Below are 21,186 nucleotides of genomic sequence, written 5' to 3'. Positions count from 1 at the left end.
CTCTGATTTCTCTTATTTTATTTTGATGATCATTCCTACCTATGTAGGTTGGCTCAACAAAATATTTTCGCATTCGGAAGAGAAAGTTGGTGACTGAAATTTCGTAAATAGATCTCGCCGCGACGAAAAACGTCTTTGCTTTAATGACTTCCATCCCAACTCGCGTATCATATCTGCCACACTCTCTCCCCAATTACTTGATAATACAAAACGAGCTGCCCTTTTTTGCACCCTTTCGATGTCCTCCGTCAATCCCACCTGGTAAGGATCCCACACCACGCAGCAATATTCTAACAGAGGACGAACGAGTGTAGTGTAAGCTGTCTCTTTAGTGGACTTGTTGCATCTTCTAAGAGTCCTGCCAATGAAACGCAACCTTTGGCTCGCCTTCCCCACAATATTATCTATGTGGTCTTTCCAACTGAAGTTGTTCGTAATTTTTACACCCAGGACCACGCCTGGGTTCCCGGGTTCGATTCCCGGCGGGGTCAGGGATTTTCTCTGCCTCGTGATGACTGGGTGTTGTGTGCCGTCCTTAGGTTAGTTAGGTTTAAGTAGTTCTAAGTTCTAGGGGACTGATTACCATAGATGTCAAGTCCCATAGTGCTCAGAGCCAGAGCCACACCCAGGTACTTAGTTGAATTGACAGCCTTGAGAATTGTACTATTTATCGAGTAATCGAATTCCAACGGATTTCTTTTGGAACTCATGTGGATCACCTCACACCTTTCGTTATTTAGCGTCAACTGTCACCTGCCACACCATACAGCAATCTTTTCTAAATCGCTTTGCAACTGATACTGGTCTTCGGATGACCTTACTAGACGGTAAATTACAGCATCATCTGCGAGTAACCTAGGAGAACTGCTCAGATTGTCAAACAGGTCATTTATATAGATCAGGAACAACGGAGGTCCCAGGACGCTTCCCTGGGGAACACCTGATATCACTTCAGTTTTACTCGATGATTTGCCGTCTATTACTACGAACTGCGACCGTCCTGACAGGAAATCACGAATCCAGTCGCACAACTGAGACGATACCCCATAGGCCCGCAGCTTGATTAGAAGTCGCTTGTGAGGAACGGTGTCAAAAGCTTTCCGGAAATCTAGAAATACGGTATCAACTTGAGATCCCCTGTCGATAGCGGCCATTACTACGTGCGAATAAAGAGCTAGCGTTGCACAAGAACGATGTTTTCTGAAACCATGCTGATTACGTATCAATAGATCGTTCCCTTCGAGGTGATTCATAATGTTTGAATACAGTATATGCTCCAAAACCCTACTGCAAACCGACGTCGATGATATAGGTCTGTAGTTCGATGGATTACTCCTACTACCCTTCTTAAACACTGGTGCGACCTGCGCAATTTTCCAATCTGCAGGTACAGATCTTCGGTGAGCGAGCGGTTGTATATGATTGCTAAGTAGGGAGCTATTGTATCAGCGTAATCTGAAAGGAACCTAAACGGTATACAATCTGGACCTGAAGACTTTTATAGAGAAGATATTCGTTCTTCAAAGAACTCCAACTATCCACGTTTTCTACAGTGCACCCATCTGCTGGTGACAGTGGAACCTCAGGTCTCAATCAGGACTTGCTTTTATTTCACGTTTTATGGGTTTGTGGGATAGTATTTAAAGTAAAACTCCTTTTCAACAAATACGAATTTCTATTTCTTTATTTATATTTTGTAAGCAAATGTTGCTTTCCCTAGAACTTGTTTTATGTGGTCATTCCACTTTAGGTCAATGCAGATGGTTACTGCCAGACATTTTACAGTAGTTACTATTTCTAGTGATTTGTCGCAAATGATGTAATCCGACAGCAAAGTATTTCTTCATGTATTCATGTGCGGTTACGCCCACTTGCATTCGGCATAAATTGACAGTGTCTGCACGTGTCACCGATCCTCTACAGTCTTCTGGTGCTGCTATCATTTTGCAGAGAACGGCGTCAGCCGCAAATTGCTATAAAGGCTAAGGGTGTACCAACACCATATCGAATTCCCGCATTAGCGATGGAGGGCGCCAGGTGTCCGGATACTTTTGATCCATATTGTACATAGCGCTGTAGACAACGGAGCTCAGATGGATGACATATTCTTAAATTTCAGTAAGGAATTTGACACCGTAAGTGAAAAAATAAATACTAGTTTTCCGAGTATCCAACGAGGTTTGCGACTGTTGGGAACTGGTTGTTAGCAGTGGGAGTACACGGATACCTCTAGCCCGTCTTCCACAACATAGACGTGCGTGGCTCGATGGGCGCCATCACAGGTTCACTTGGGAGATGGAATGGCGCGCCGTTGTCTTCAGCGATTAAAATAGATTCTGCCCGCACACTGGTGATGGTAGTTTGGGTATACGGCGTAGACCTGTTGAGCGCTGTCTCGTAGAGTCCATCCATCCAACACACACTGGCTCCACCTCAGGCCTTATGGCCCGGGATGTGAATCTAAAACTGGCTGGCCTGTGGGCTTGCGTTTCTAGGCGCTTCAGTCTGGAACCGCGTGACCGCTACGGTCGCAGGTTCGAATCCTGCCTCGGGCATGGATGTGTGTGATGTCCTTAGGTTAGTTAGGTTTAAGTAGTTCTACGTTCTAGGGGACTGGTGACCATAGATGTTAAGTTCCATAGTGCTCAGAGCCATTTGAACCATATGAACCAATCTAAAACTCTCCTTCAGTTTTGATGTTTCTGGATGGGACGCTAACCAGCGCTCAATACGTGAAAAGTGTTGTTAGATCCATTCGTTTATCATTCTTGCAATAGGAAGGTGGTGTGATGTTCCAACAGGATAATGCTCATCCACACTGTCTGTGAAACCCAATGTGCTCTACAAGACGTGCAGTAACTTCCCCGGCCAGTGCAATCTCCGGACTTGTCTCCAATCGAATACGTGTCGGATATGATGGGATGAGAAGTGACCTATGTGACTCGTCAACCGACAACTCTTCCAGTACTATGTGAAGTGATCGAGCAGGTGTGAAATAACATATCCCAGGGGATAATCTGGATGCCAGAGTCGGGACCTGTATTTCCGCCTGTGGAGGCTACGCTGCATATAATATGGGTGTTTCAGCATCGATCAATACCTGATACCTCACAACTTCTTGTCCTTTAGGATGTCAGATAAATTGTTTCCACATTACGAAACGACTGCACAGTTTCCACAACCCCCTGAGACCATTTATCTACCCTCCACTGCTAGTGATACACAGGTGTAATCTGGCGCCAGCATTCCATGCGGCAAAGAGATTGTGATGAGATCGATTGAGGCCAAAGACAGACTCGCAAGAAACGCGGCACCAACGCCCTCTCGGCCGCAAATATTTAGATCGCCGCCGCGGATTGCAGCGCCCAGTCAGTTCCAGTTTGTCACACGCCCACCTAGTCAGTTCCAGTCAGTCATCCAGGGAATCAACAAGTGGAGTCATCAGTCGCAGCCCAGTGGGAGTCGCAGTCACAGTTAGCTCAGCCTATAAATGTAATCATTTCATGTACTCCATAACCACTCTTGTAACAATGAATCTTGAGTGAATTGGAAACCTCTCAAAGGCTGTACTAATTTTTGTTGTGACAGCATATTTGTGACACGGAGTAGTGAGTGTTGTTGCAGTAAGGCCTGGCGGCCTGCTTTCTGGACAATCCGTGGTGACCTTGCAGATGGCGTGTGCGGTCCCGACGACGCCATCCCAGTGGTGCTGCCCATGTTCCACATCTACGGGCTGTCCGTGGTGATGCTCCAAAAGTTCTCGCTGGGCGCCAAACTCGTCACGCTGCCGAAATTCGAGCCGCAGCTCTACCTGGATGTTCTGGCCAAGCACAAGGTGGGTCCAACCATTCTACACGCTGCGCTTCATAATGCTAGTAAGCTAACTCCCAGGATCGGTGCTGTCTCTGTTGTAGGGTACACTTTAGCAATGAGATTTGCTGGACCTGAGAATACTACAACACTCAACACATGTAATATTGATTATACACAATAAGCCAAAACGTTATGAACCACTGCCCACTGCAATGTTGGATGCCTCCTTGTGGCGTTGTGGGCTCCTGTCGCAGTAAGAAAAGTATGTAAATCCAGCAGAGACGGATGGGGGACGATATGCGCTGCAAATGGAGAAATCGACGGAGATAAGTGACTTCGCCACAGGCTCGATTATTATTTTGCAGAGCCTGTAAACGAGTATCTCGAAAACGGCGAAGCTGGTCGAATGTTCACTTGCTAATGTAGTTGCCGGCTGGTGTGGCGGAGCGGTTCTAGGCGCTTCAGTCTGGAGCCGCGTGACCGCTCCGATCGCAGGTTCGAATCCTGCCTCGGGCATGGATGTGTGTGATGTCCTTAGGTTAGATAGGTTTAAGTAGTTCTAAGTTCTAGGGGACTGATGACGTCAGACGTTTAGTCCCATAGTGCTCAGAGCCATTTGAACCATTTTTTGCTAATGTAGTGAGCATCTACAGAAAGGGGTAGAAGGACAGTGAAACTACCAATAGGCGGTAAGTGGTTGGACGTCCACGACTCTTCACAGAACGAAGGGTTTGGAGGCTTGTCTGCTCTGTAAAGTAGGATAGATGCCGATATGTGGCACCTCTGGCGAAAGAGCACAATGCCGTTGGACGCACAAGTGTTTCGAAGTACAGCATGCAGGGTACATTGTTGAACAAGGAGCTCGACAGCAGACCATCTCTGCGTGCTCACACGTTGTCTCAACGACATCGTCAGTTACGATTGCAGTGGGCTCCGGATCATCGAGATTGGACCATGTATCACTGGAAACATGTCGTCTCGTCGGATGAATCACGTTTTTGCTGCACCAGGTCGATGGTCGTTTCCGCAAATCCAATCATCCAAGTGAACGGGTGCTTCGAAACGTGCAGCGTCCCACTGACGCAGGCCAGCGGGCTCAATGTTATGCTACTAAAGACATTCTCCTGCGCTTGCGTGGGACCTATAGTTCTAATTGAAGACAAGCTGGCAGCTGTGAACCACTGCATTCATTCATGTTTCGTGTGCACCATGACGATGATGTTATTTTTCAGCAGTACAGTTGTCTGTGTCTCGAAGCCAGGATCGTGCTACAGTGGTTCTAGGAGCATGGTAGTGAAATCACGGTAATGTATTCGCCATCAAATTCATCTGATCTGAATCCGACATTTCCCAATTGGGTCGCTATCAAGAGCCGCCACCGTGTATACGAATCAGTGACCAGTCATTTGTGGGAACTACATGACTTTTCCGTAGACAACTGGTGCACATAGCTCCGCAAATCTACAGACGATCTGGAAATTGATGAGACGCAGAATCGGTGATATACTGCGTCACGAAGATGGCCCAACAAGCTATTAAACAGCTGGTCATAATGTTTTGGCTCATCAGTTTACGTCGTCCAGTCACATTAATGTGACCACAGCCTTTGTTCTACGTCAACGTGCGGTAACCACTCACAGACCACTTTTTGTGTCGTCTCGTTGTCACTGTAGACTTGTACCATGGGAAGCAAGGAGAGGATGTTTGCTTGATGCCCTGTGTCCTCTTTCTATCACACGAACTGCATGCATGAATTAACAGGGTCCTTTATTCATAAGAACGTGAACTTAGTCCAGGTGTTGTTGTACAAGCTCTTTGTGCATGCTGGTTAAGTACAAGTCCGCTATGTAGACTAATCTGGTCGTTAGGTACTGACTGACTCTGAGCCAGAGGCTGAGCTAATTGTGACTGCGACTCCCACTGGGCTGAGACTCATGACTCGACTCATTGACTCTGGATGACTGACTCAAACTGAATGTGTGGGTTGTGACAGACTGGAAGTGACTGGACCCTGCAGTCTGCGGGGCCAATCTAAATACTGGCGACCAAGAGGGCGTTGGCGGCCCTTTTCTTGCGAGTCTGTCTTTAGCCTCAATCGATCTCCTTGCAATTTTTTTGCCACGTGATGTGCTGGCGCCAGCTTACGCCTGTGCACCACTAGCAGTGGAGGGTAGATAAATGGTCTCAGGGGATTGTGGAAACTGTGCAGTCGTTTTCGTAATGTGGAAACAATTTATCTGACATACAAAAGGACATCGGCACTTCCGAAATGGCTAAGTTTATAAACTGTTCGTTTGCCACTATTGTTAAAGTATGGCAAAATTGCGCTACCCAATCTGGCACTGAAGCAACTGTGGTGCACCACTGGTCATTCATGATGGCTTGAGAGATATGTATTGGTGAATAGATGTTCAACAGATGAGAATTGACCAGGCAGATGAACTATGGAACTACCGATAGTGTCTCTTCAATGTTCGTTGAGCGATCGTTGCTGCCCAGCAAGCGCCCAGTTCATGCAGCCAGAATGACTGCTGTGTTGGAATTTGCAACCCAATGCCGCAACTGGACGTCGACTGAATGACGAAAGGTGGTCTTTTGAGATGAATCACGTTTTATGCTCCATCGATAGATGACTGTTGGAGTGTACAGTGTGAAACATGTGAAAGGTAACTCCTGCGACAATTGTGGAAAGGGTCCACGCCGAAAGAGGGAGTATTATGGTCTGAGGAATGTATTTGTGCGATTACCTAACATTCTGGAATGCACAACGGATCATCACAAGTAAGCATCTGTCCTTGGAGACCATGTCCATCCCTATGTGTAGTTTCTTTTTTCTCGTCACGGTGCCTCCTACCAGTAGGACAATGCAACATGTCACACAGCTCGTAGTGTACGTGTGTGGTTTGAAGAGAACAAGGACGGTTTTACTGTATTACCCTGGCCACCAGACTCCACGGATTTAAACCCAATCGAGAATCTGTGAGATCTCCACAGTCAGGCTGTTCACGCCATGGATCCTTAACTGAGAAACCTAGCTCACCTGGCCACAACACTGAAGTCGCGGCTTGACTTCTCACCCCTGCCACCACTTTCCAGGACCTCTCCTCCTGCTCGTCTCGAATTTGGTTATTCCGGCCTTGGTGACATGAACGTGATGGTTAACGTATCAGTCGTACTAAGGGAGAAGACTAACTCATCTACTAAGTGATTGGTCATAGTTCACTTTTTTATAGCGGAATCGGTAATACACAACACTTAACCCTAGGACGCCTAAGGGGGGTTTTCTTGAACCCATAATTTTTTTATGTCCCCGGCTTTTGCCCAAGTAACTTTCATACTACATATTCCCTCCTTTGAGTTATTGTTTGTTGGCTATTTTATGAAACGTTAGTAACATTTTTTTATAGAAAATTCCTGCTTTGAAAGAAAAAATAAATAAACTTATTATGGGTCTAACACCCCCCCCCTCCCCGCCCCCCTTAGGCTTCCATGCTATAGAAAATTGTCTTAGTAGGATTTCGTATTTTTCATCTCTACAACAGTGCAAGTTAGTTTCTTGTTGGTTGGTATTCTTGATATTCACAACAATCGGTTTACTTTCAGAGGAAGTGATCGTTGATGGCAGTCACCAGTTATTTATCTTATAAACTTGCAGTGAGTTAGTGCAGTTCCCAACACGTAGGCCTCCAGTGACTTTGGTGCCCTACACAGCAAAAACGAAACCAAGTAAAAACTTACTGATGTTGACAACAATGGACCAAGATAAAGGCACTGTTGGAGGAGAGCAGAATAAAACCGAGATAAATGCATATTATAATTCCACTAAAGGTGGAATTGATACCATTGATCAAATGGCGCGTATGTACACCTGCAAGAGGGGAACCAAGAGATGGGCTCTATCTGTATTTTACTCTCTCATCGACAATTGTGCTAATAATGCAACCACCATATTCATCCAGCAACATCCAAAATGGAATGAAGAGAAACACAACAAACGGAAACTTTATCTTCTGCAAGCTGGATTGGAACTAGTGCAATTGCAGGTAGAAGAAAGAAGTGCCAATGCAAGAGGGTTCTAACCAAATTGTTCAATGAACGGAGACTATTCTACAAAAGAAAATCAAAGAAGTGACAACAGGAGCACGTCAGCCTCCTGCAGGGGAAGGTCGGTGCCATATTTGTGTAACAAATGCTAAAACAAAGAAGCAGAAGTACATCAATCTAAGTAAACCAAAACAGTATTGTGGACAGTGTCATAAACATGTGTGTAACACACATTCAGAAAAAATTGTGAAGTGTGTCTCTTGCCCCAGAGTAGTCTATTGTATACGAACACATCTGTATATTGTATTGTAATATGTCAATTTTTTATTCACTCAATCCAATATTTATATCAATTAACAACATTATTAAACCGATACCTTAGTTAAAATACATAAACCATTTTGAAAGTTGTAATTTTTCGTCAGTAAACTTATTTAATAACTGTGGGCGACCCCCCCCCCCCCCCCCCCCTCCTAGGCATCCAAGTTAGAATAAAAGGCTTGAGCGTCCTAGGGTTAACTCTCATTTGGATGACATGTGACGTTAAGTAAAACGTCTGACAAGTAATCACTCTGAATCAAAGTACTAATTTGGTGACAGACAAATCCAAGAAATTCTTCTAAGTCCAATAAAGAAATACTGAGCAGGTGGACGAGCGATGGCTGTCGAAGACTGCTTACGGGCTTTGGTCTGCTCGCACTTATCGTGACTAGAAGACTGGACGATTGTACATGTCGGGTGACGCAGCCCACATAAATATACTCTAAGGCAAAAAAACGAAGCACCTCCAAAGAATTACCTGAAGGGATTGGAAATAGGTGCATGTGATGTACATGGACAAACAAATAATTAAAATTTCAGAAAACTTTGGTGATTTATTCCAGAGAAAGAACTTCACAAATTGAGCTAGTCAGTAATACGTTCGTCCATCTCTGGCCGTTTGTAAGCAGTTATTCAGCTTGGCATTGATTGATAGAGTTTCTTGATGCTCCTTCTAAGGGATATCGTGGCTAATTCTGTTCATTTGGAGCCTTATATAGTCCTGCCCATGATGCTCCAAACGCTCTTCATTGGGGAGACATCCAGCGACCTTGCTGGACGTATTAGGCTTTGGCAAATATGAAGGCGAAGAGTAGAAACTCTTGTGTGCGGGCGGCCATTACCTTGCTGAAAAATAAACCCATGATGGCCTGCCATGAAAGGCAGGAACTGGGCCGTAGAATATTGTTGACACAGGTCAACCAAAGGGAGTCCTACTACGAAGAGAAAGGGCACCCCAGACCGTCACTGCTTGTTCTTGGGCTGTATGGCGGGCGACAGTCGGGTTGGTGGCCCGCCTCTATCCTGGGCGTCTCCAGACCTCTTCGGCCTGGAATCACATTTACTGGGATCCTACTTCGAACGCGGAGACGTGTCTGAGGGCCCACCAGACAGTGGCGGGATACCAACCTGAATGTCGCCGTGCCCGCCATTATAGCCTGAGAAACAGGTGTGATGGTCCCCTTCAGTTATGAACCGCGGCACCCTTACAGCTCAGCGGTACGTCCACGATATTCTACGGCATGTTCTGTTGCCCCTCGAGCTTTCATTTCAGCAAGATAATGCCCGCCCGCACACGGCGAGAGTTTTTACTGCTTGTCTCGTGCTTGTCGAATCCTACCTTGGTCAGCAAGGTCGCCAGATTTCTCCTCGTTGAGAAGATTTGGAGCATTGTGGTCGGGACCATCGCTGCTTGCGAGCGTACTGCAATGTTACATATGATGGTGTGGATAATCGTTCGCTTTTGTATGTTTTTTGTCTGGGAACGTAAGTTCAGTCACTATGTTACCATAGAGGCCCTGGTGGTGGCATAATGGAATGTCGAAACGCGGTTGCCTCTGGAATAAATCAGAGATGAGAACACAGCTGTTCGTATATTTATTGTTGGCAATACACTGAGGTGGGATACCGCCTAATATCGTGTCGGACCCCCATTTGCTCAGCGTAGAGCAGCGGCTCGATGTGGCATGGACTCAACAAGTCATTACAAGTTCCCTGCAGAAATATTGAACCATACTGCTGATATGTTCTCGTTGTGGTCTTCAGTCCAAAGACTGGTTTGATGTAGCTCTCCACATTACTCTATCCTGTGCAAGCCTCTTCATCTCCGAGTAACTACTGTAACCTACATCCGTCTGAATCTGCTTACTGTATTCCTCTCTTGCTCTCCCTCTACGGATTTTACCATCCACGCTAATACTAAATTGGTGATCCCTTGATGCCTCAGAACGTGTCCTACCAACCGATCCCTTCTTCTAGTCAAGTTGTGCCACAAATTCCTCTTCTCCCCAATTCCATTCAGTACCTCCTCATTAGTTACGTGATCTATCCATCTAATCTTCTTCAAAAGCTTCTATTCTCTCCTTGTCTAAACCGTTTATTGTCCATGTTTCAGTTCCACACATGGTTATACTCCATACAAATAGTTTCAGAAAGGACTTTCTGACACTTAAATCTATACTCGATCCTAACAAATTTCTCTTCTTCAGATACGCTTTCTTGCCATTGCCAGTCTACATTTTATATCCTCTCTACTAGGACCAGCATCAGTTAATTTGCTTCCCAAATAGCAAAACTAATCTACTACTTTAAGTGTCTTTTTTCCTAATCTATTTCCGTCAGATTTAATTCGATAACATTCCATTATCCCTGTTTTGCTTTTGTTGATGTTCATCTTATATCCTCCTTTCAAGATACTGTTCATTCCGTTCAGCTGCTCTTCCAAGTCCTTTGCTGTCTCTGACAGAATTGCAATATCATCAGCAAGGATCTAAATTTTTATTTCTTCTCCCCAAACATTAATTCCTACTCCAAATTTATCTTTTGTTTCCTTTACTAATTGTTCAATACCAGATTGAATAACATCAAGGATAGGCTACAGCCCTGTCTCACTCCTTTTTCGCCGGCCGCTGTGTTCGAGCGGTTCTAGGAGCTTCAGTCCGGAGCCCGCTGCTGCTACGGTCGCATGTTCAAATCCTGCCTCGGGCATTGATGTGTGTGATGTCCTTAGGTTAGTTAGGTTTAAGTATTTCTAAGTCTAGGGGGCCGACCGAAGTGGCCGTGCGGTTCTAGGCGCTGCAGTCTGGAACCGCGAGACCGCTACGGTCGCTGGTTCGAATCGTGCCTCGGGCATGGATGTGTGTGATGTCCTTAGGTTAGTTAGGTTTAACTAGTTCTAAGTTCTAGGGCACTAATGACCTGAGAAGTTGAGTCCCATAGTGCTCAGAGCCATTTGAACCACTTTAAGTCTAGGGGACTGATGTTAAGTCCCATAGTGCTTTGAGCCAATTGAACCATTTGAATCACTCCTTTTTCAACATCTGCTTCCCTTTCGTGCCCCTCCACTCTTATAACTGCCCTGTAGTTTCTGTACAAATTGTAAATGTACTTTCGCTCCCTCCTACCTTAAGAATTTGAAAGAGAGTATTCCAGTCAAAATTGTCAAAAGCTTTCTCTAAGTTTACAAATGTTACAAACGTAGTTTTGCCTTTCCTTGACCTATATTCTATGAGATGGTATTGCTTCGCATGTTCCTACATTTCTCGTGAATCGTTACTGATATTCCCAAGGTCGGCTTCTACCAGTTTTGCCATTCTTCTGTAAAGGCTTCGTGTTAGTATTTTTCAACCGTGACTTATTAAACTGATAATTCGGTAATTTTCACATCTGACAGTGCCAGCTTTGTTTGGAAATGGCATTATTATATTCTTCTTGAAGTCTGAAGGTATTTCGCCAGTCTCATACATCTTGCTCACCAGATGGAAGAGTTTTGTCATGGCTGGCTCTGCCAAGGCTATCAGTAGCTCTAACGGAACGTAGTCTACTTAAGTCTTTCAGAGCTCTGTCAAATTCTTCACGCACTATCTTCCTTATCATCTTCATTTACGTCCTCCTCAATTTCCATAATACTGCCTTGAAGTATATATCCCTTGTATAGGCCCTCTACATACTCCTTCCACCTTTCTGCTTTCCCTTCTTAGCTCAGGACTGGTTTTCCATCTGAGCTCTTGATATTCTTACAGGTGGTTCTCTTTTCTCCAAAGGTCTCTCTAATTTTCTTTGAGGCGGCATCTTCCTTACCCCTAGTGATATATGCTTCTACATCCTTACATTTGTCCTCTAGCCATTTCTGCTTAGCCTTTTTGCACTTCCTGTCGATCTCATTTTTTAGACGATTTGCCTTTAGCCGGCTTCATTTATTGCTTTTTTTATTTTCTCCTTCCATCTCTTGTGCTACCCAAGGTTTTCTACTAATCCTCACCTTTTTACCTCTTGATTCTCTGCTGACTTCACTAGTTTATCTCTCAAAGCTACCCATTCTTCTTCTACTGTATTCCTTTCCCTTGTTCTTGTCAATCGTTCCCTAATGCTCCCTCTGAAACGCCTACAACCTGTGTTTCGTTCAGTTTATCCAGGTCTAATCTCCTTAAAATCCTGCCTTTTTGCAGTTTCTTAATTTTTAATCTGCAGGCCATAAGCAGTAAATTGTGGTTAGAGTCCACATCTGCCCCTGGAAATGTCTTACAATTTAAAACCTGGTTCTGAAATCTCTGTCTTACAATTATATAATCAGTCTGAAACCTTCCGGTGTTTCCAGGTCTCTTTCACATATACAATATTCTTTCATGATTCTTAAACCATGTGTTGGCTATCATTAAATTATGCTCTGCGCAAAATTCTACCAGAGAACTTCGCCTTTAATTTCTTTCCCCCAGTCCATATTCAGCTACTACTTTTCCTTCTCTTCCTTTTCCAGTCACCCATGACTATTAAAGTTTCGTCTCCCTTAACTATCTGAATAATTCGTTTTATCTCATCATACATTCCCTCATTCTCCTCGTCATCTGCGGAGCTGGTTGGCATATAAACTTGTGCTACTGTGGTGGGTGTGGGCTTCCCGCCTATCTTGGCTACAATAACGCGTTCACTATGTTATTCATAGTAGCTTATTCGCGTACCTATTTTTTCATTCATTATTAAAGCTACTCTTGCATCACCCCCATTTCATATTGTATTTATAACCCTGTATTCACATGACCAGAAGCCTCTTCCTCCTGCCACCAAACTTCACTAATTCCCACTATATCTAACTTTAACCTATGCATTTCCCTTTTTAAATTTTCTAACCTAACGGCCCGATTAAGATATCTGACATTCCACGCTCTGAACCTTAGAACACCAGTTTTGTTTTTCCTGATAACTACCTCCTCCTGAGTAGTCCCGGCCCGGAGATCCGAATCGGTGACTATTTTACCTCCAGAATATTTTACCCAAGAGGATGCCATCATCATTAAACCATACAGTAAAGCTACATGTATTCGGTAAATATTACGACTGTAGTTTCTGTGGTGTCACCGCCAGACACCACACTTGCTAGGTGGTAGCCTTTAAATCGGCCGCGGTCCGTTAGTATACGTCGGACCCGCGTGTCGCCACTGTCAGTGATTGCAGACCGAGCGCCGCCACACGGCAGGTCTAGATAGACTTACTAGCACTCGCCCCAGTTGTACAGCCGACGTTAATAGCAATGGTTCACTGACAAATACGCTCTCATTTGCCGAGACGATAGTTAGCATAGCCCTCAGCTACGTCATTTGCTACGACCTAGCAAGGCGCCATTACCCGTTTATATTCAGTGTAATAATGTCTAAACAAGAGCAATGTTCTCCAATTGTGGATTAAAGTTAAGTATTCCAAGAACTACGTTCTTTTCTTTATAGGATAATTACTTTACCTTGTTCCAGACCTCACGCCAATCTGCGTGAGCTTAACGCGTGCCTTTCGGCTACCTCCGAGTGGCTTGGATGTCTTGCCACGCCACTACAGTTTCCCCTTGCTTTCAGTCGTTCGCAGTAAAAAATGGTTCAAATGGCTCTGAGCACTATGGGACTTAACATCTGAGGTCATCAGTCCCCTAGACTTAGAACTGCTTAAACCTAACGAACCTAAGGACATCACACACGTTCATGCCCCAACCTACGACCGTAACAGAAGCGCGGTTCCGGAGTGAAACGCCTAGAACCGCTCGGTCACAACGGCCTGCTCGTTCGCAGTACCAGCATTAAATTTCCGAACGATTTCCGAAATGGAATTAATGGCCCATACTTTTATCACTAACCACAATTCCGTACTCAAAGTCTGTCAATATACATATATTTTGTCTTCGTATCGTCCCTCGTAGCATGGACGGATGAAGTGAAATTACAGAAGAAGGTCATAGGCAGATTTGAGAGGCACCTTTGAGCCAAATTTCAAACCTTTGTATCGCTATCGGAGACTATTATGGGATTTCAAAAAGTGACTCTGGTTACGTTGCCCAGTGTGTAGTGCCGAAGGCAACTGTGCCCCTTCATCTTCCAGGCACTGCCAGTTTTTGAACTTCGGCTGAGGCTCGTGGTTTGAGTTGCAGCGTAGTGGATTGGTGTCTCTGAATCAGCCGGAAGCCACGCCAGTGGCTGGCGGTCACCGACCCCGCGGGTAGCCTGGCACTGGGAGGCGTCAGCAGGTAGAGCGCTACAAGCTCGTGCCTCGCCCGGGGTGGCGCTCACAAGGCTGTGGTGTGGGAGGGAGGGAGGACGCACGAACTGTGCACACCTTGGCGGAATTAACGTAGGTGAGAATTGTCCAAGGGGACCAGCACTACTTCCGGTAATGGCACAGCCGCTTCCACTGCTTGAATAGCCGTGTGGAAACCGCGCGGGCGACGCTGCGGAGTGTACAGGCTTGACCGTCTACCATAGTCCTCACGCTGCTGGATCCCACGAGAAACACACGTCTCGCAACGTACTAACGAAGCTGCGACGTCATAGTAGTTGCTTTGCGTGAAATACGTGGCGAACGCATGGGTACATGCTGAATCTATTCCAGCCTGTGTCTTCAAGTGCAGTTTTTGCCCTCCACCGTTCCTCCTAGTTCCATAGAAGTCATTCCCTCATGTCTCAACAAATATCCTGTGGTCCTGCACATTCTTCTTGTCAGCGTTTCCACCTGTTCCTTCCCTCGCCGATTCTGCGGAGAACCTCCTCATTCCTTACCCTATCGAAAACCACTCCGTCGTCAGGCCACAAGTGACCCATCGGGACCATCCGACCTCCGTGTCATCCTCAGGTGAGGATGCGAATGAGAGGGGCGTGTGGTCAGCACACCGCTCTCCCAGTCGTTATGATGGTTTTCTTTGACCGGAGCCGCTACTATTCGGTCGAATAGCTTCTCAATTGGCAACACGAGGCTGAGTGCACCCCGAAAAATGACAACAGCGCATAGCGGCCCGGATGGTCACCCATCCAAGTGCCGGCCACGCCCGGCAGCGCTTAACTGCCCTTACCCTATCAGTCTACCCAACTTTCAACATTCTTCCGTAGCACCACATCTCAAATGCTCTATTCTCTTCTGTCCCAATTTTCCCACAGTACATGTCTCACTGCCATACTATGCTGCACTCCAACCGTACGTTCTCAGAAAGGACTTGCTCAATTAAGGCCTATGTTTGACCAAGCATGCCGTTTTTGCCAGTGCTAGTTTACTTCTTATGTCCTCCTTGCTCTGTCCGTTGTGGGTTATTTTGCTGCCTAGGTAACAGAATTGCTTAACTTCGTCTACTTCGTAATCCCCAATTCTTATGTTAAGTTTCTAGTTCTTCTCATTTCAGCTACTTCTCATTACTTTCGTCTTTCTTCGAATTACTTTCAATCCATATTCTGTACTTATTTTATTTTTCATTCCATACAACCCATCCTGTAATTCCTGTTCAGTTTCACACAGAATAGCAATGTCGTCAGCGAATCTTATCACTGACACATTTTGGTCTTGAATTTTAATCCCACTCTCAAACCATTCTTTTATTTCCCTCATTGCTTCTTCGATGTACAGATTGAACTGTTGGGGTGAAAGACTACGTCTCTGTTAGACATCCCTTTTCATGCCAACACTTCGTTCTTAGTCTTCCACTCTTATTGTTTCCTCTTGGTTCTTGTAAATACTCACATTGTGTATTACCCACCTTTTCCTACACCCCACTTTCCTCACATTTTCGAACTTTTTGCTGCATTTGACATAGTCGAACACTTTTTCCAGATCGACAAATCCTATGAACCTGTCCTGGTTTTTCTTCATTGTAGCTTCTGTTGTAAACCGCAAGGTTAGACCTGCCTGTCTGGTGTCTTTACCTATACTAAAGCCAAACTGATCGTCTTGTAACAGATCTTCAGTTATCTTTTCTATTCTTCTGTATATTATTCTTGTCAGCAACTTGGCTGCATGAGTTCTTCATCTGACTTCGCTATAATTCTCGGACTTGTAGCCTTTTGCAATCTTCAGAATTGTGTGGATGATGTTCTTTTCTGAAAGTTTTATGGTACATTGCCAGTCTCATATATTCTACACACCAAAGCGAATAGTCGTTTCGTTGCAACCTACCCGAATGATTTTAGAAATTCCGATAGAGTATTATCCTTCCCTTCTGCTTTACTTGATCCCAAGTCCTCCAAAACCAAATGCCAATCAAAAGATACCCAATAAAGATCTTAACTTTGTGATGTGATATCGAGAGCTTCACTGTTTTAGATTGGGCCGTTAAGCACAATTAAACTCGTACGAAATAGCAACTTCGTCCCCGCCGGAGAAGGTCGCTGAAGCTCGTAAGACCTGTAGTGTCAAGTGCTGTGACTCACGCTGCAGTGTCCTATATATGTCCTTGGCTGCACGCGCTGCGTTGTCCCGTGGTTTACCTTCCAGTTTGCCTAGCGACGTGTAATGGGCCACGTGGCTGGCAGATCTTAGTGGCCAAGTGCGCGCCAGCTTTGATGCCAATGTGACCGGACCGTGTAGACGGCGAGCGACGGGGAATGACTCGCAGCTGCCCATATTAGATATTGGGACCGTCTAGCAGATCTTAGTGGCCAAAAGCGCGCCCACTTCGATGACAATGTGAGTGGACAGTGTAGACAGCGAGTGACAGGGAGTGACTCATGGCCTCCCATATTAGACACCAGTGCCATCTAGCAGATCTTAGTGGTCTAGCGCATGCCTGCTTTGATGACAATGTGACTGGACTGTCTAGACGGCGAGTGACGGGGAATGACTCATGGCCATCCATGTTAGACACTGGGACCGTCTAGCAAATCTTAGTGGTTAAACACACGCCCACTTCGATGACAATGTGACCAGACAATGTAGACAGCGAGTGATGGGGAATGACACACAGCCGCCCGTATTATACACTGGGGTCGTCTAGCAGATCATAGTGGCCAAAAGCGCGCCCACTTCAATAACAATTTGACTGGACCGTGTGGACGGCGAGTGATGGAGAATGACTCATGGCCTCCCGTCCTAGATGCCGGGGTCGTCTAGCAGATCTTAGTGGCCAAGCATGTGCCCGCTTCAATGACAATGTGACTGGACCGTGTAGACGGCGAGTGACCGGGAATGACTCATGGCCTCCCAAGTTAGACGCCAGTGCTGTCTAGCAGATCTTAGTGGTCTAGCGCACGCCTGCTTTGATGACAATGTGACCGGACTGTCTAGACAGTAAGTGACAGGGAATGACTCACGGCCACCCGTGTCAGATGCTGGGGCTGTCTAGCAGGTCTCAGTGGCCTAGCGTACGCCTGCTTTGATGACAAGGTGATGGGGAATGACTCACGGCCTCCTGTGTGAGATGCTGGAGCCGTCTAGCAGATCTTAGTGGCCAAGGACACCCCCACTTCGATGACAATGTGACGGGACAGTGTAGACACCGTGTGATGGGGAATGACTCATGGTCGCCCGTGTTAGACGCCGTGGCCGTCTAGCAGATCTTAGTGGCCAAGCATGTGCCCGCTTCAATGACAATGTGACCGGACCGTGTAGACGGCGAGTGACGGGGAATGACTCATGGCCATCCATGTTAGACACTGGGACTGTCTAGCAAATCTTAGTGGCCAAACACACGCCCACTTTGATGACAATGTGACCGGGCCATGTAGACGGTGAGTGATGGGGAATGACACACAGCTGCCCGTGTTAGACACTGGGGCCGTCTAGCAGATCTTAGTGGCCAAACGCGCGCCCACTTCAATGACAATTTGACTGGTCCGTGTAGACGGCGAGTGACAAGGAATGACTCACGGCCTCCCATCTTAGATGCCGGGGCCATCTAGCAGATCTTAGTGACCAAGTGTGTGCCGCTTCGATGACAATGTGATTGGACAGTGTAGACAGCGAGTGACGGGGAATGACTCATGGCCTCCCATGTTAGACGCCAGTGCCGTCTAGCAGATCTTAGTGGTCTAGCGCACGCCTGCTTTGATGACAATGTGACCGGACGGCGAGTGACGGGGAATGACTCACGGCTGCCCGTGTTAGATGCTGGGGCTGTCTAGCAGGTCTCAGTGACCTAGCATAAGCCTGCTTTGATGACAATGTGACTGGACCATGTAGATGGCGAGTGACGGGGAATGACTCACGGCCGCCCGTGTTAGACGCTGGAGCCGTCTAGCTGTCAACGTTGTAGCCTGTGACGTCAGCAGGCCGCCTAGGCCAAGGTTGCAGTTTAGATTTCGCTGTGAGCAGACAACTTGACAGCTTGTCTACTAATTCGTAATCAGTTTCTTTTTGGTGGATATCATTCCAATAAAGAAAATAGTCTCTCGAAACTTCGCTGCAGCATATTACGACGTTTCTTACCAGAGATTTACGGATATGTTCAGCAAGCAAGCAGTTAACACTATTTCCTGACTTGCCATTATTTCAGTCTAACATTACCTGAAATGTATAATCATGTTCGTTCCTAGGTAATGACAAACTAACATAACAGTTTCTAGCATCTGCACTACATTATGTTTTACATCTTGTTATATGACTATAATGCAGTAAGAATATATTTTATATATTGTTCATCAATATTTTAAATGGCTCTTTTTTTAAATCGCAGATCATATACAATGTTTAAATTATTTTTCCAGTGTTTCCTAGACAGAGTGAAGTACCTGTGTGTAGGACCTGTATGACTGAGTCATTATTTTTTAAAACTTAAATGTGTGGACGTATTATAGATTATTTCTTAGTGGTCACGTCCCAACACTTGCCAATCACAGATTTAAAGGATTCAGGTCATGGATAGAAAAAAAGTAGTCGCCTTGTGCTCTGCCAGAACTCAGTAGGTGACAGAAATAGTTTTTAAAACCTGTGGTCATTATATGAAACCAATAATTTTAGTCTATAATACACTGTTACAAACTGTAGAACATGCTGCAAGCATACCAAAGCTTGTTCTGTGACATCTATGGCACAATTTGAAATACTGCTGCAATGAAAATGATTTATCAGCTTGATGTGATGTCCTTTTTCCTTAAACAACTTGTAAAGGTCTACAATTTGGAACAGTATTGGATAAAAAAATTCTCTATGTTTTATGTGTGGGGCGTGACCATATGCAAGTTCAAACAGTGCATGGGAAATGTGGTGTGTGGTGGATATGCAAACATGTACAAGTAATAATGCTGTTGCCGCTGTTTTGTTAACTTGGATTACAGAGCAAAGTTAAAAGGAGGGACAAATACTAATTTACATTTCCAGTAATAGATTAATAATGACAAACATTTCTTTGGTACACATTTTACATGGTACATTCCAATGGGCAAGGAAAACCACACAGCAAAAAACTAAATTGGAAATACGATAAACAATAAAAAATATGGGTATGTGCAAGACAGTGACAACATAAAGTTCTTGAAATTAAAAGACGCTTCCTTTCCAGTCAAAATATATAGGTAGTTTTACAATTTTGTGTCAAAAGCTATGTGTTTAATTTTCTATTAATTTCCTTCTTGGAAGATATTAAATGATCATTTTGGAGTTTGATGTAACTGTTTAGCAATATGTTACCAATTTTTTGTAGACATCAGTAAGTGGTTTCCCACAGAAACAGTAGTCTGCTACAAATATTCTAGGAGGAATGCATCAATCAACTCGTTGGTTAGCCAGATTCTGTAGTTGCTGCTTTTGATTTTTACAAGAGAGAATTTTGTTTCATGCTCTTTGGATAATAAAAGCTCATAACTGCATGTTTTACAACTGAGCAATTGTGCTGTTTTGTATACTGCATGACCACAAAATGCAGGCTGGTCCACTTCAACTTTTTCTATGCTTAAATTGTTCAACACACTCACAAATGGAGTCATGTCAACATCCAGAAACATTACATGTGAGATGCTCACATCATTCATTACTTCTCGAGAAAATTTTACTGGGCCTTATTCTGCAGAGTTTATTCCCAATACACTCATGATAAGCATCTTCTTTCCAGACTCAGATACCTAGGGTACAGAAACATTGCAGTTCCCACCTGATAATTGACGATACCCACTAAGCTATGACTCCAAGTTATCAGTCTGTAGTTTTCCTGTCAGGAGGTACCTCACACTACACTACTGAAAGAACATTGGCACTTTCTGAAGTAACAGAAGAACTATCATACAGTGCTTGATGTGTCTCTGTAGTTGGACAGTTGGTAGTGCTCAAACCCCTTCTGTCTAACCATGCCAAAAATTTGTCAAGAAACTGAAGCCTGTCATCAGAAGCATTAACGAAACGAAGAGACAATTCATTTTGTTTGTGAATTCTCTTTGTGCAGTTCTTAACATTAATATTATTCCACCAATGGAGAAAAATTTCAACAAAATGTACAGTTCCTGAATTTTCACCATTTTCAGCTTTCAAGCCTGCAAATGTTTTGTCATTAAAAATATGGCATACAAGGTTGATATTGTGTCTCTATAAGCCACTGGGATACACTGATTTATAAATCAACCAAGGAGCTTGTTCAGTTCTTTTCTGCATAGATTCTTAATATCTGAAAATTTGGCCATTAACAGGTCATTGGATGTTGAATGAAAATGGAGAAACTGAAGGGTTCTGTCACTTACCCTCTGGTTCAGCCAGTTGTTCCAAATACTTTTTAATAAATGAACAGTGTCAAACATTAGAAACACAAGAGAACCACATGACAGGAAGGAATATGGACTGCTGGAATTTTTTACAAAGAGTGAAAACATATTCCTATTGATTCTGTTGTTATCAGATATAATAACAGTCAAACCACTAGGAGAAAGGAAATGCAACACATTAAGTGTTAACTTGTGAAGATGTGAGACTGACAACTGTTTGACAGGAATCAAGTGAACTTTGAAACTGCCATATAAAGAAGATGTAAAAAAGGCAAGCACAGTTTTTGGCTCAGATGGGGTATTATTTCCTGCAAATCCATGAAGTGTCCACCCTTAAACTGTATAAAGGGTTTAAGGAAAATTTCAT

General features: G+C 44.7%; 1 protein-coding gene across 2 annotated transcripts in view; it reads left to right on the top strand.

Annotated features, from left to right (window-relative positions):
- Positions 1 to 21,186, top strand: part of LOC124717054 (4-coumarate--CoA ligase 2-like) — a 269,113-nt gene that overhangs the window by 164,284 nt on the left and 83,643 nt on the right. For both annotated transcript variants that reach the window (XM_047243732.1, XM_047243735.1), the window contains exon 6: positions 3,672 to 3,835. In XM_047243732.1, the coding sequence (XP_047099688.1) occupies positions 3,672 to 3,835 (164 nt within the window). The remainder of the gene's footprint in view (positions 1 to 3,671; positions 3,836 to 21,186) is intronic.

Source organism: Schistocerca piceifrons, chromosome 9 (genome assembly GCF_021461385.2).
Source record: "Schistocerca piceifrons isolate TAMUIC-IGC-003096 chromosome 9, iqSchPice1.1, whole genome shotgun sequence".
Classification (NCBI taxonomy): domain Eukaryota; kingdom Metazoa; phylum Arthropoda; class Insecta; order Orthoptera; family Acrididae; genus Schistocerca; species Schistocerca piceifrons.
The sequence above is the reverse complement of the archived record's forward strand: the minus strand, read 5'-3'. Positions and strand labels throughout refer to the sequence as shown.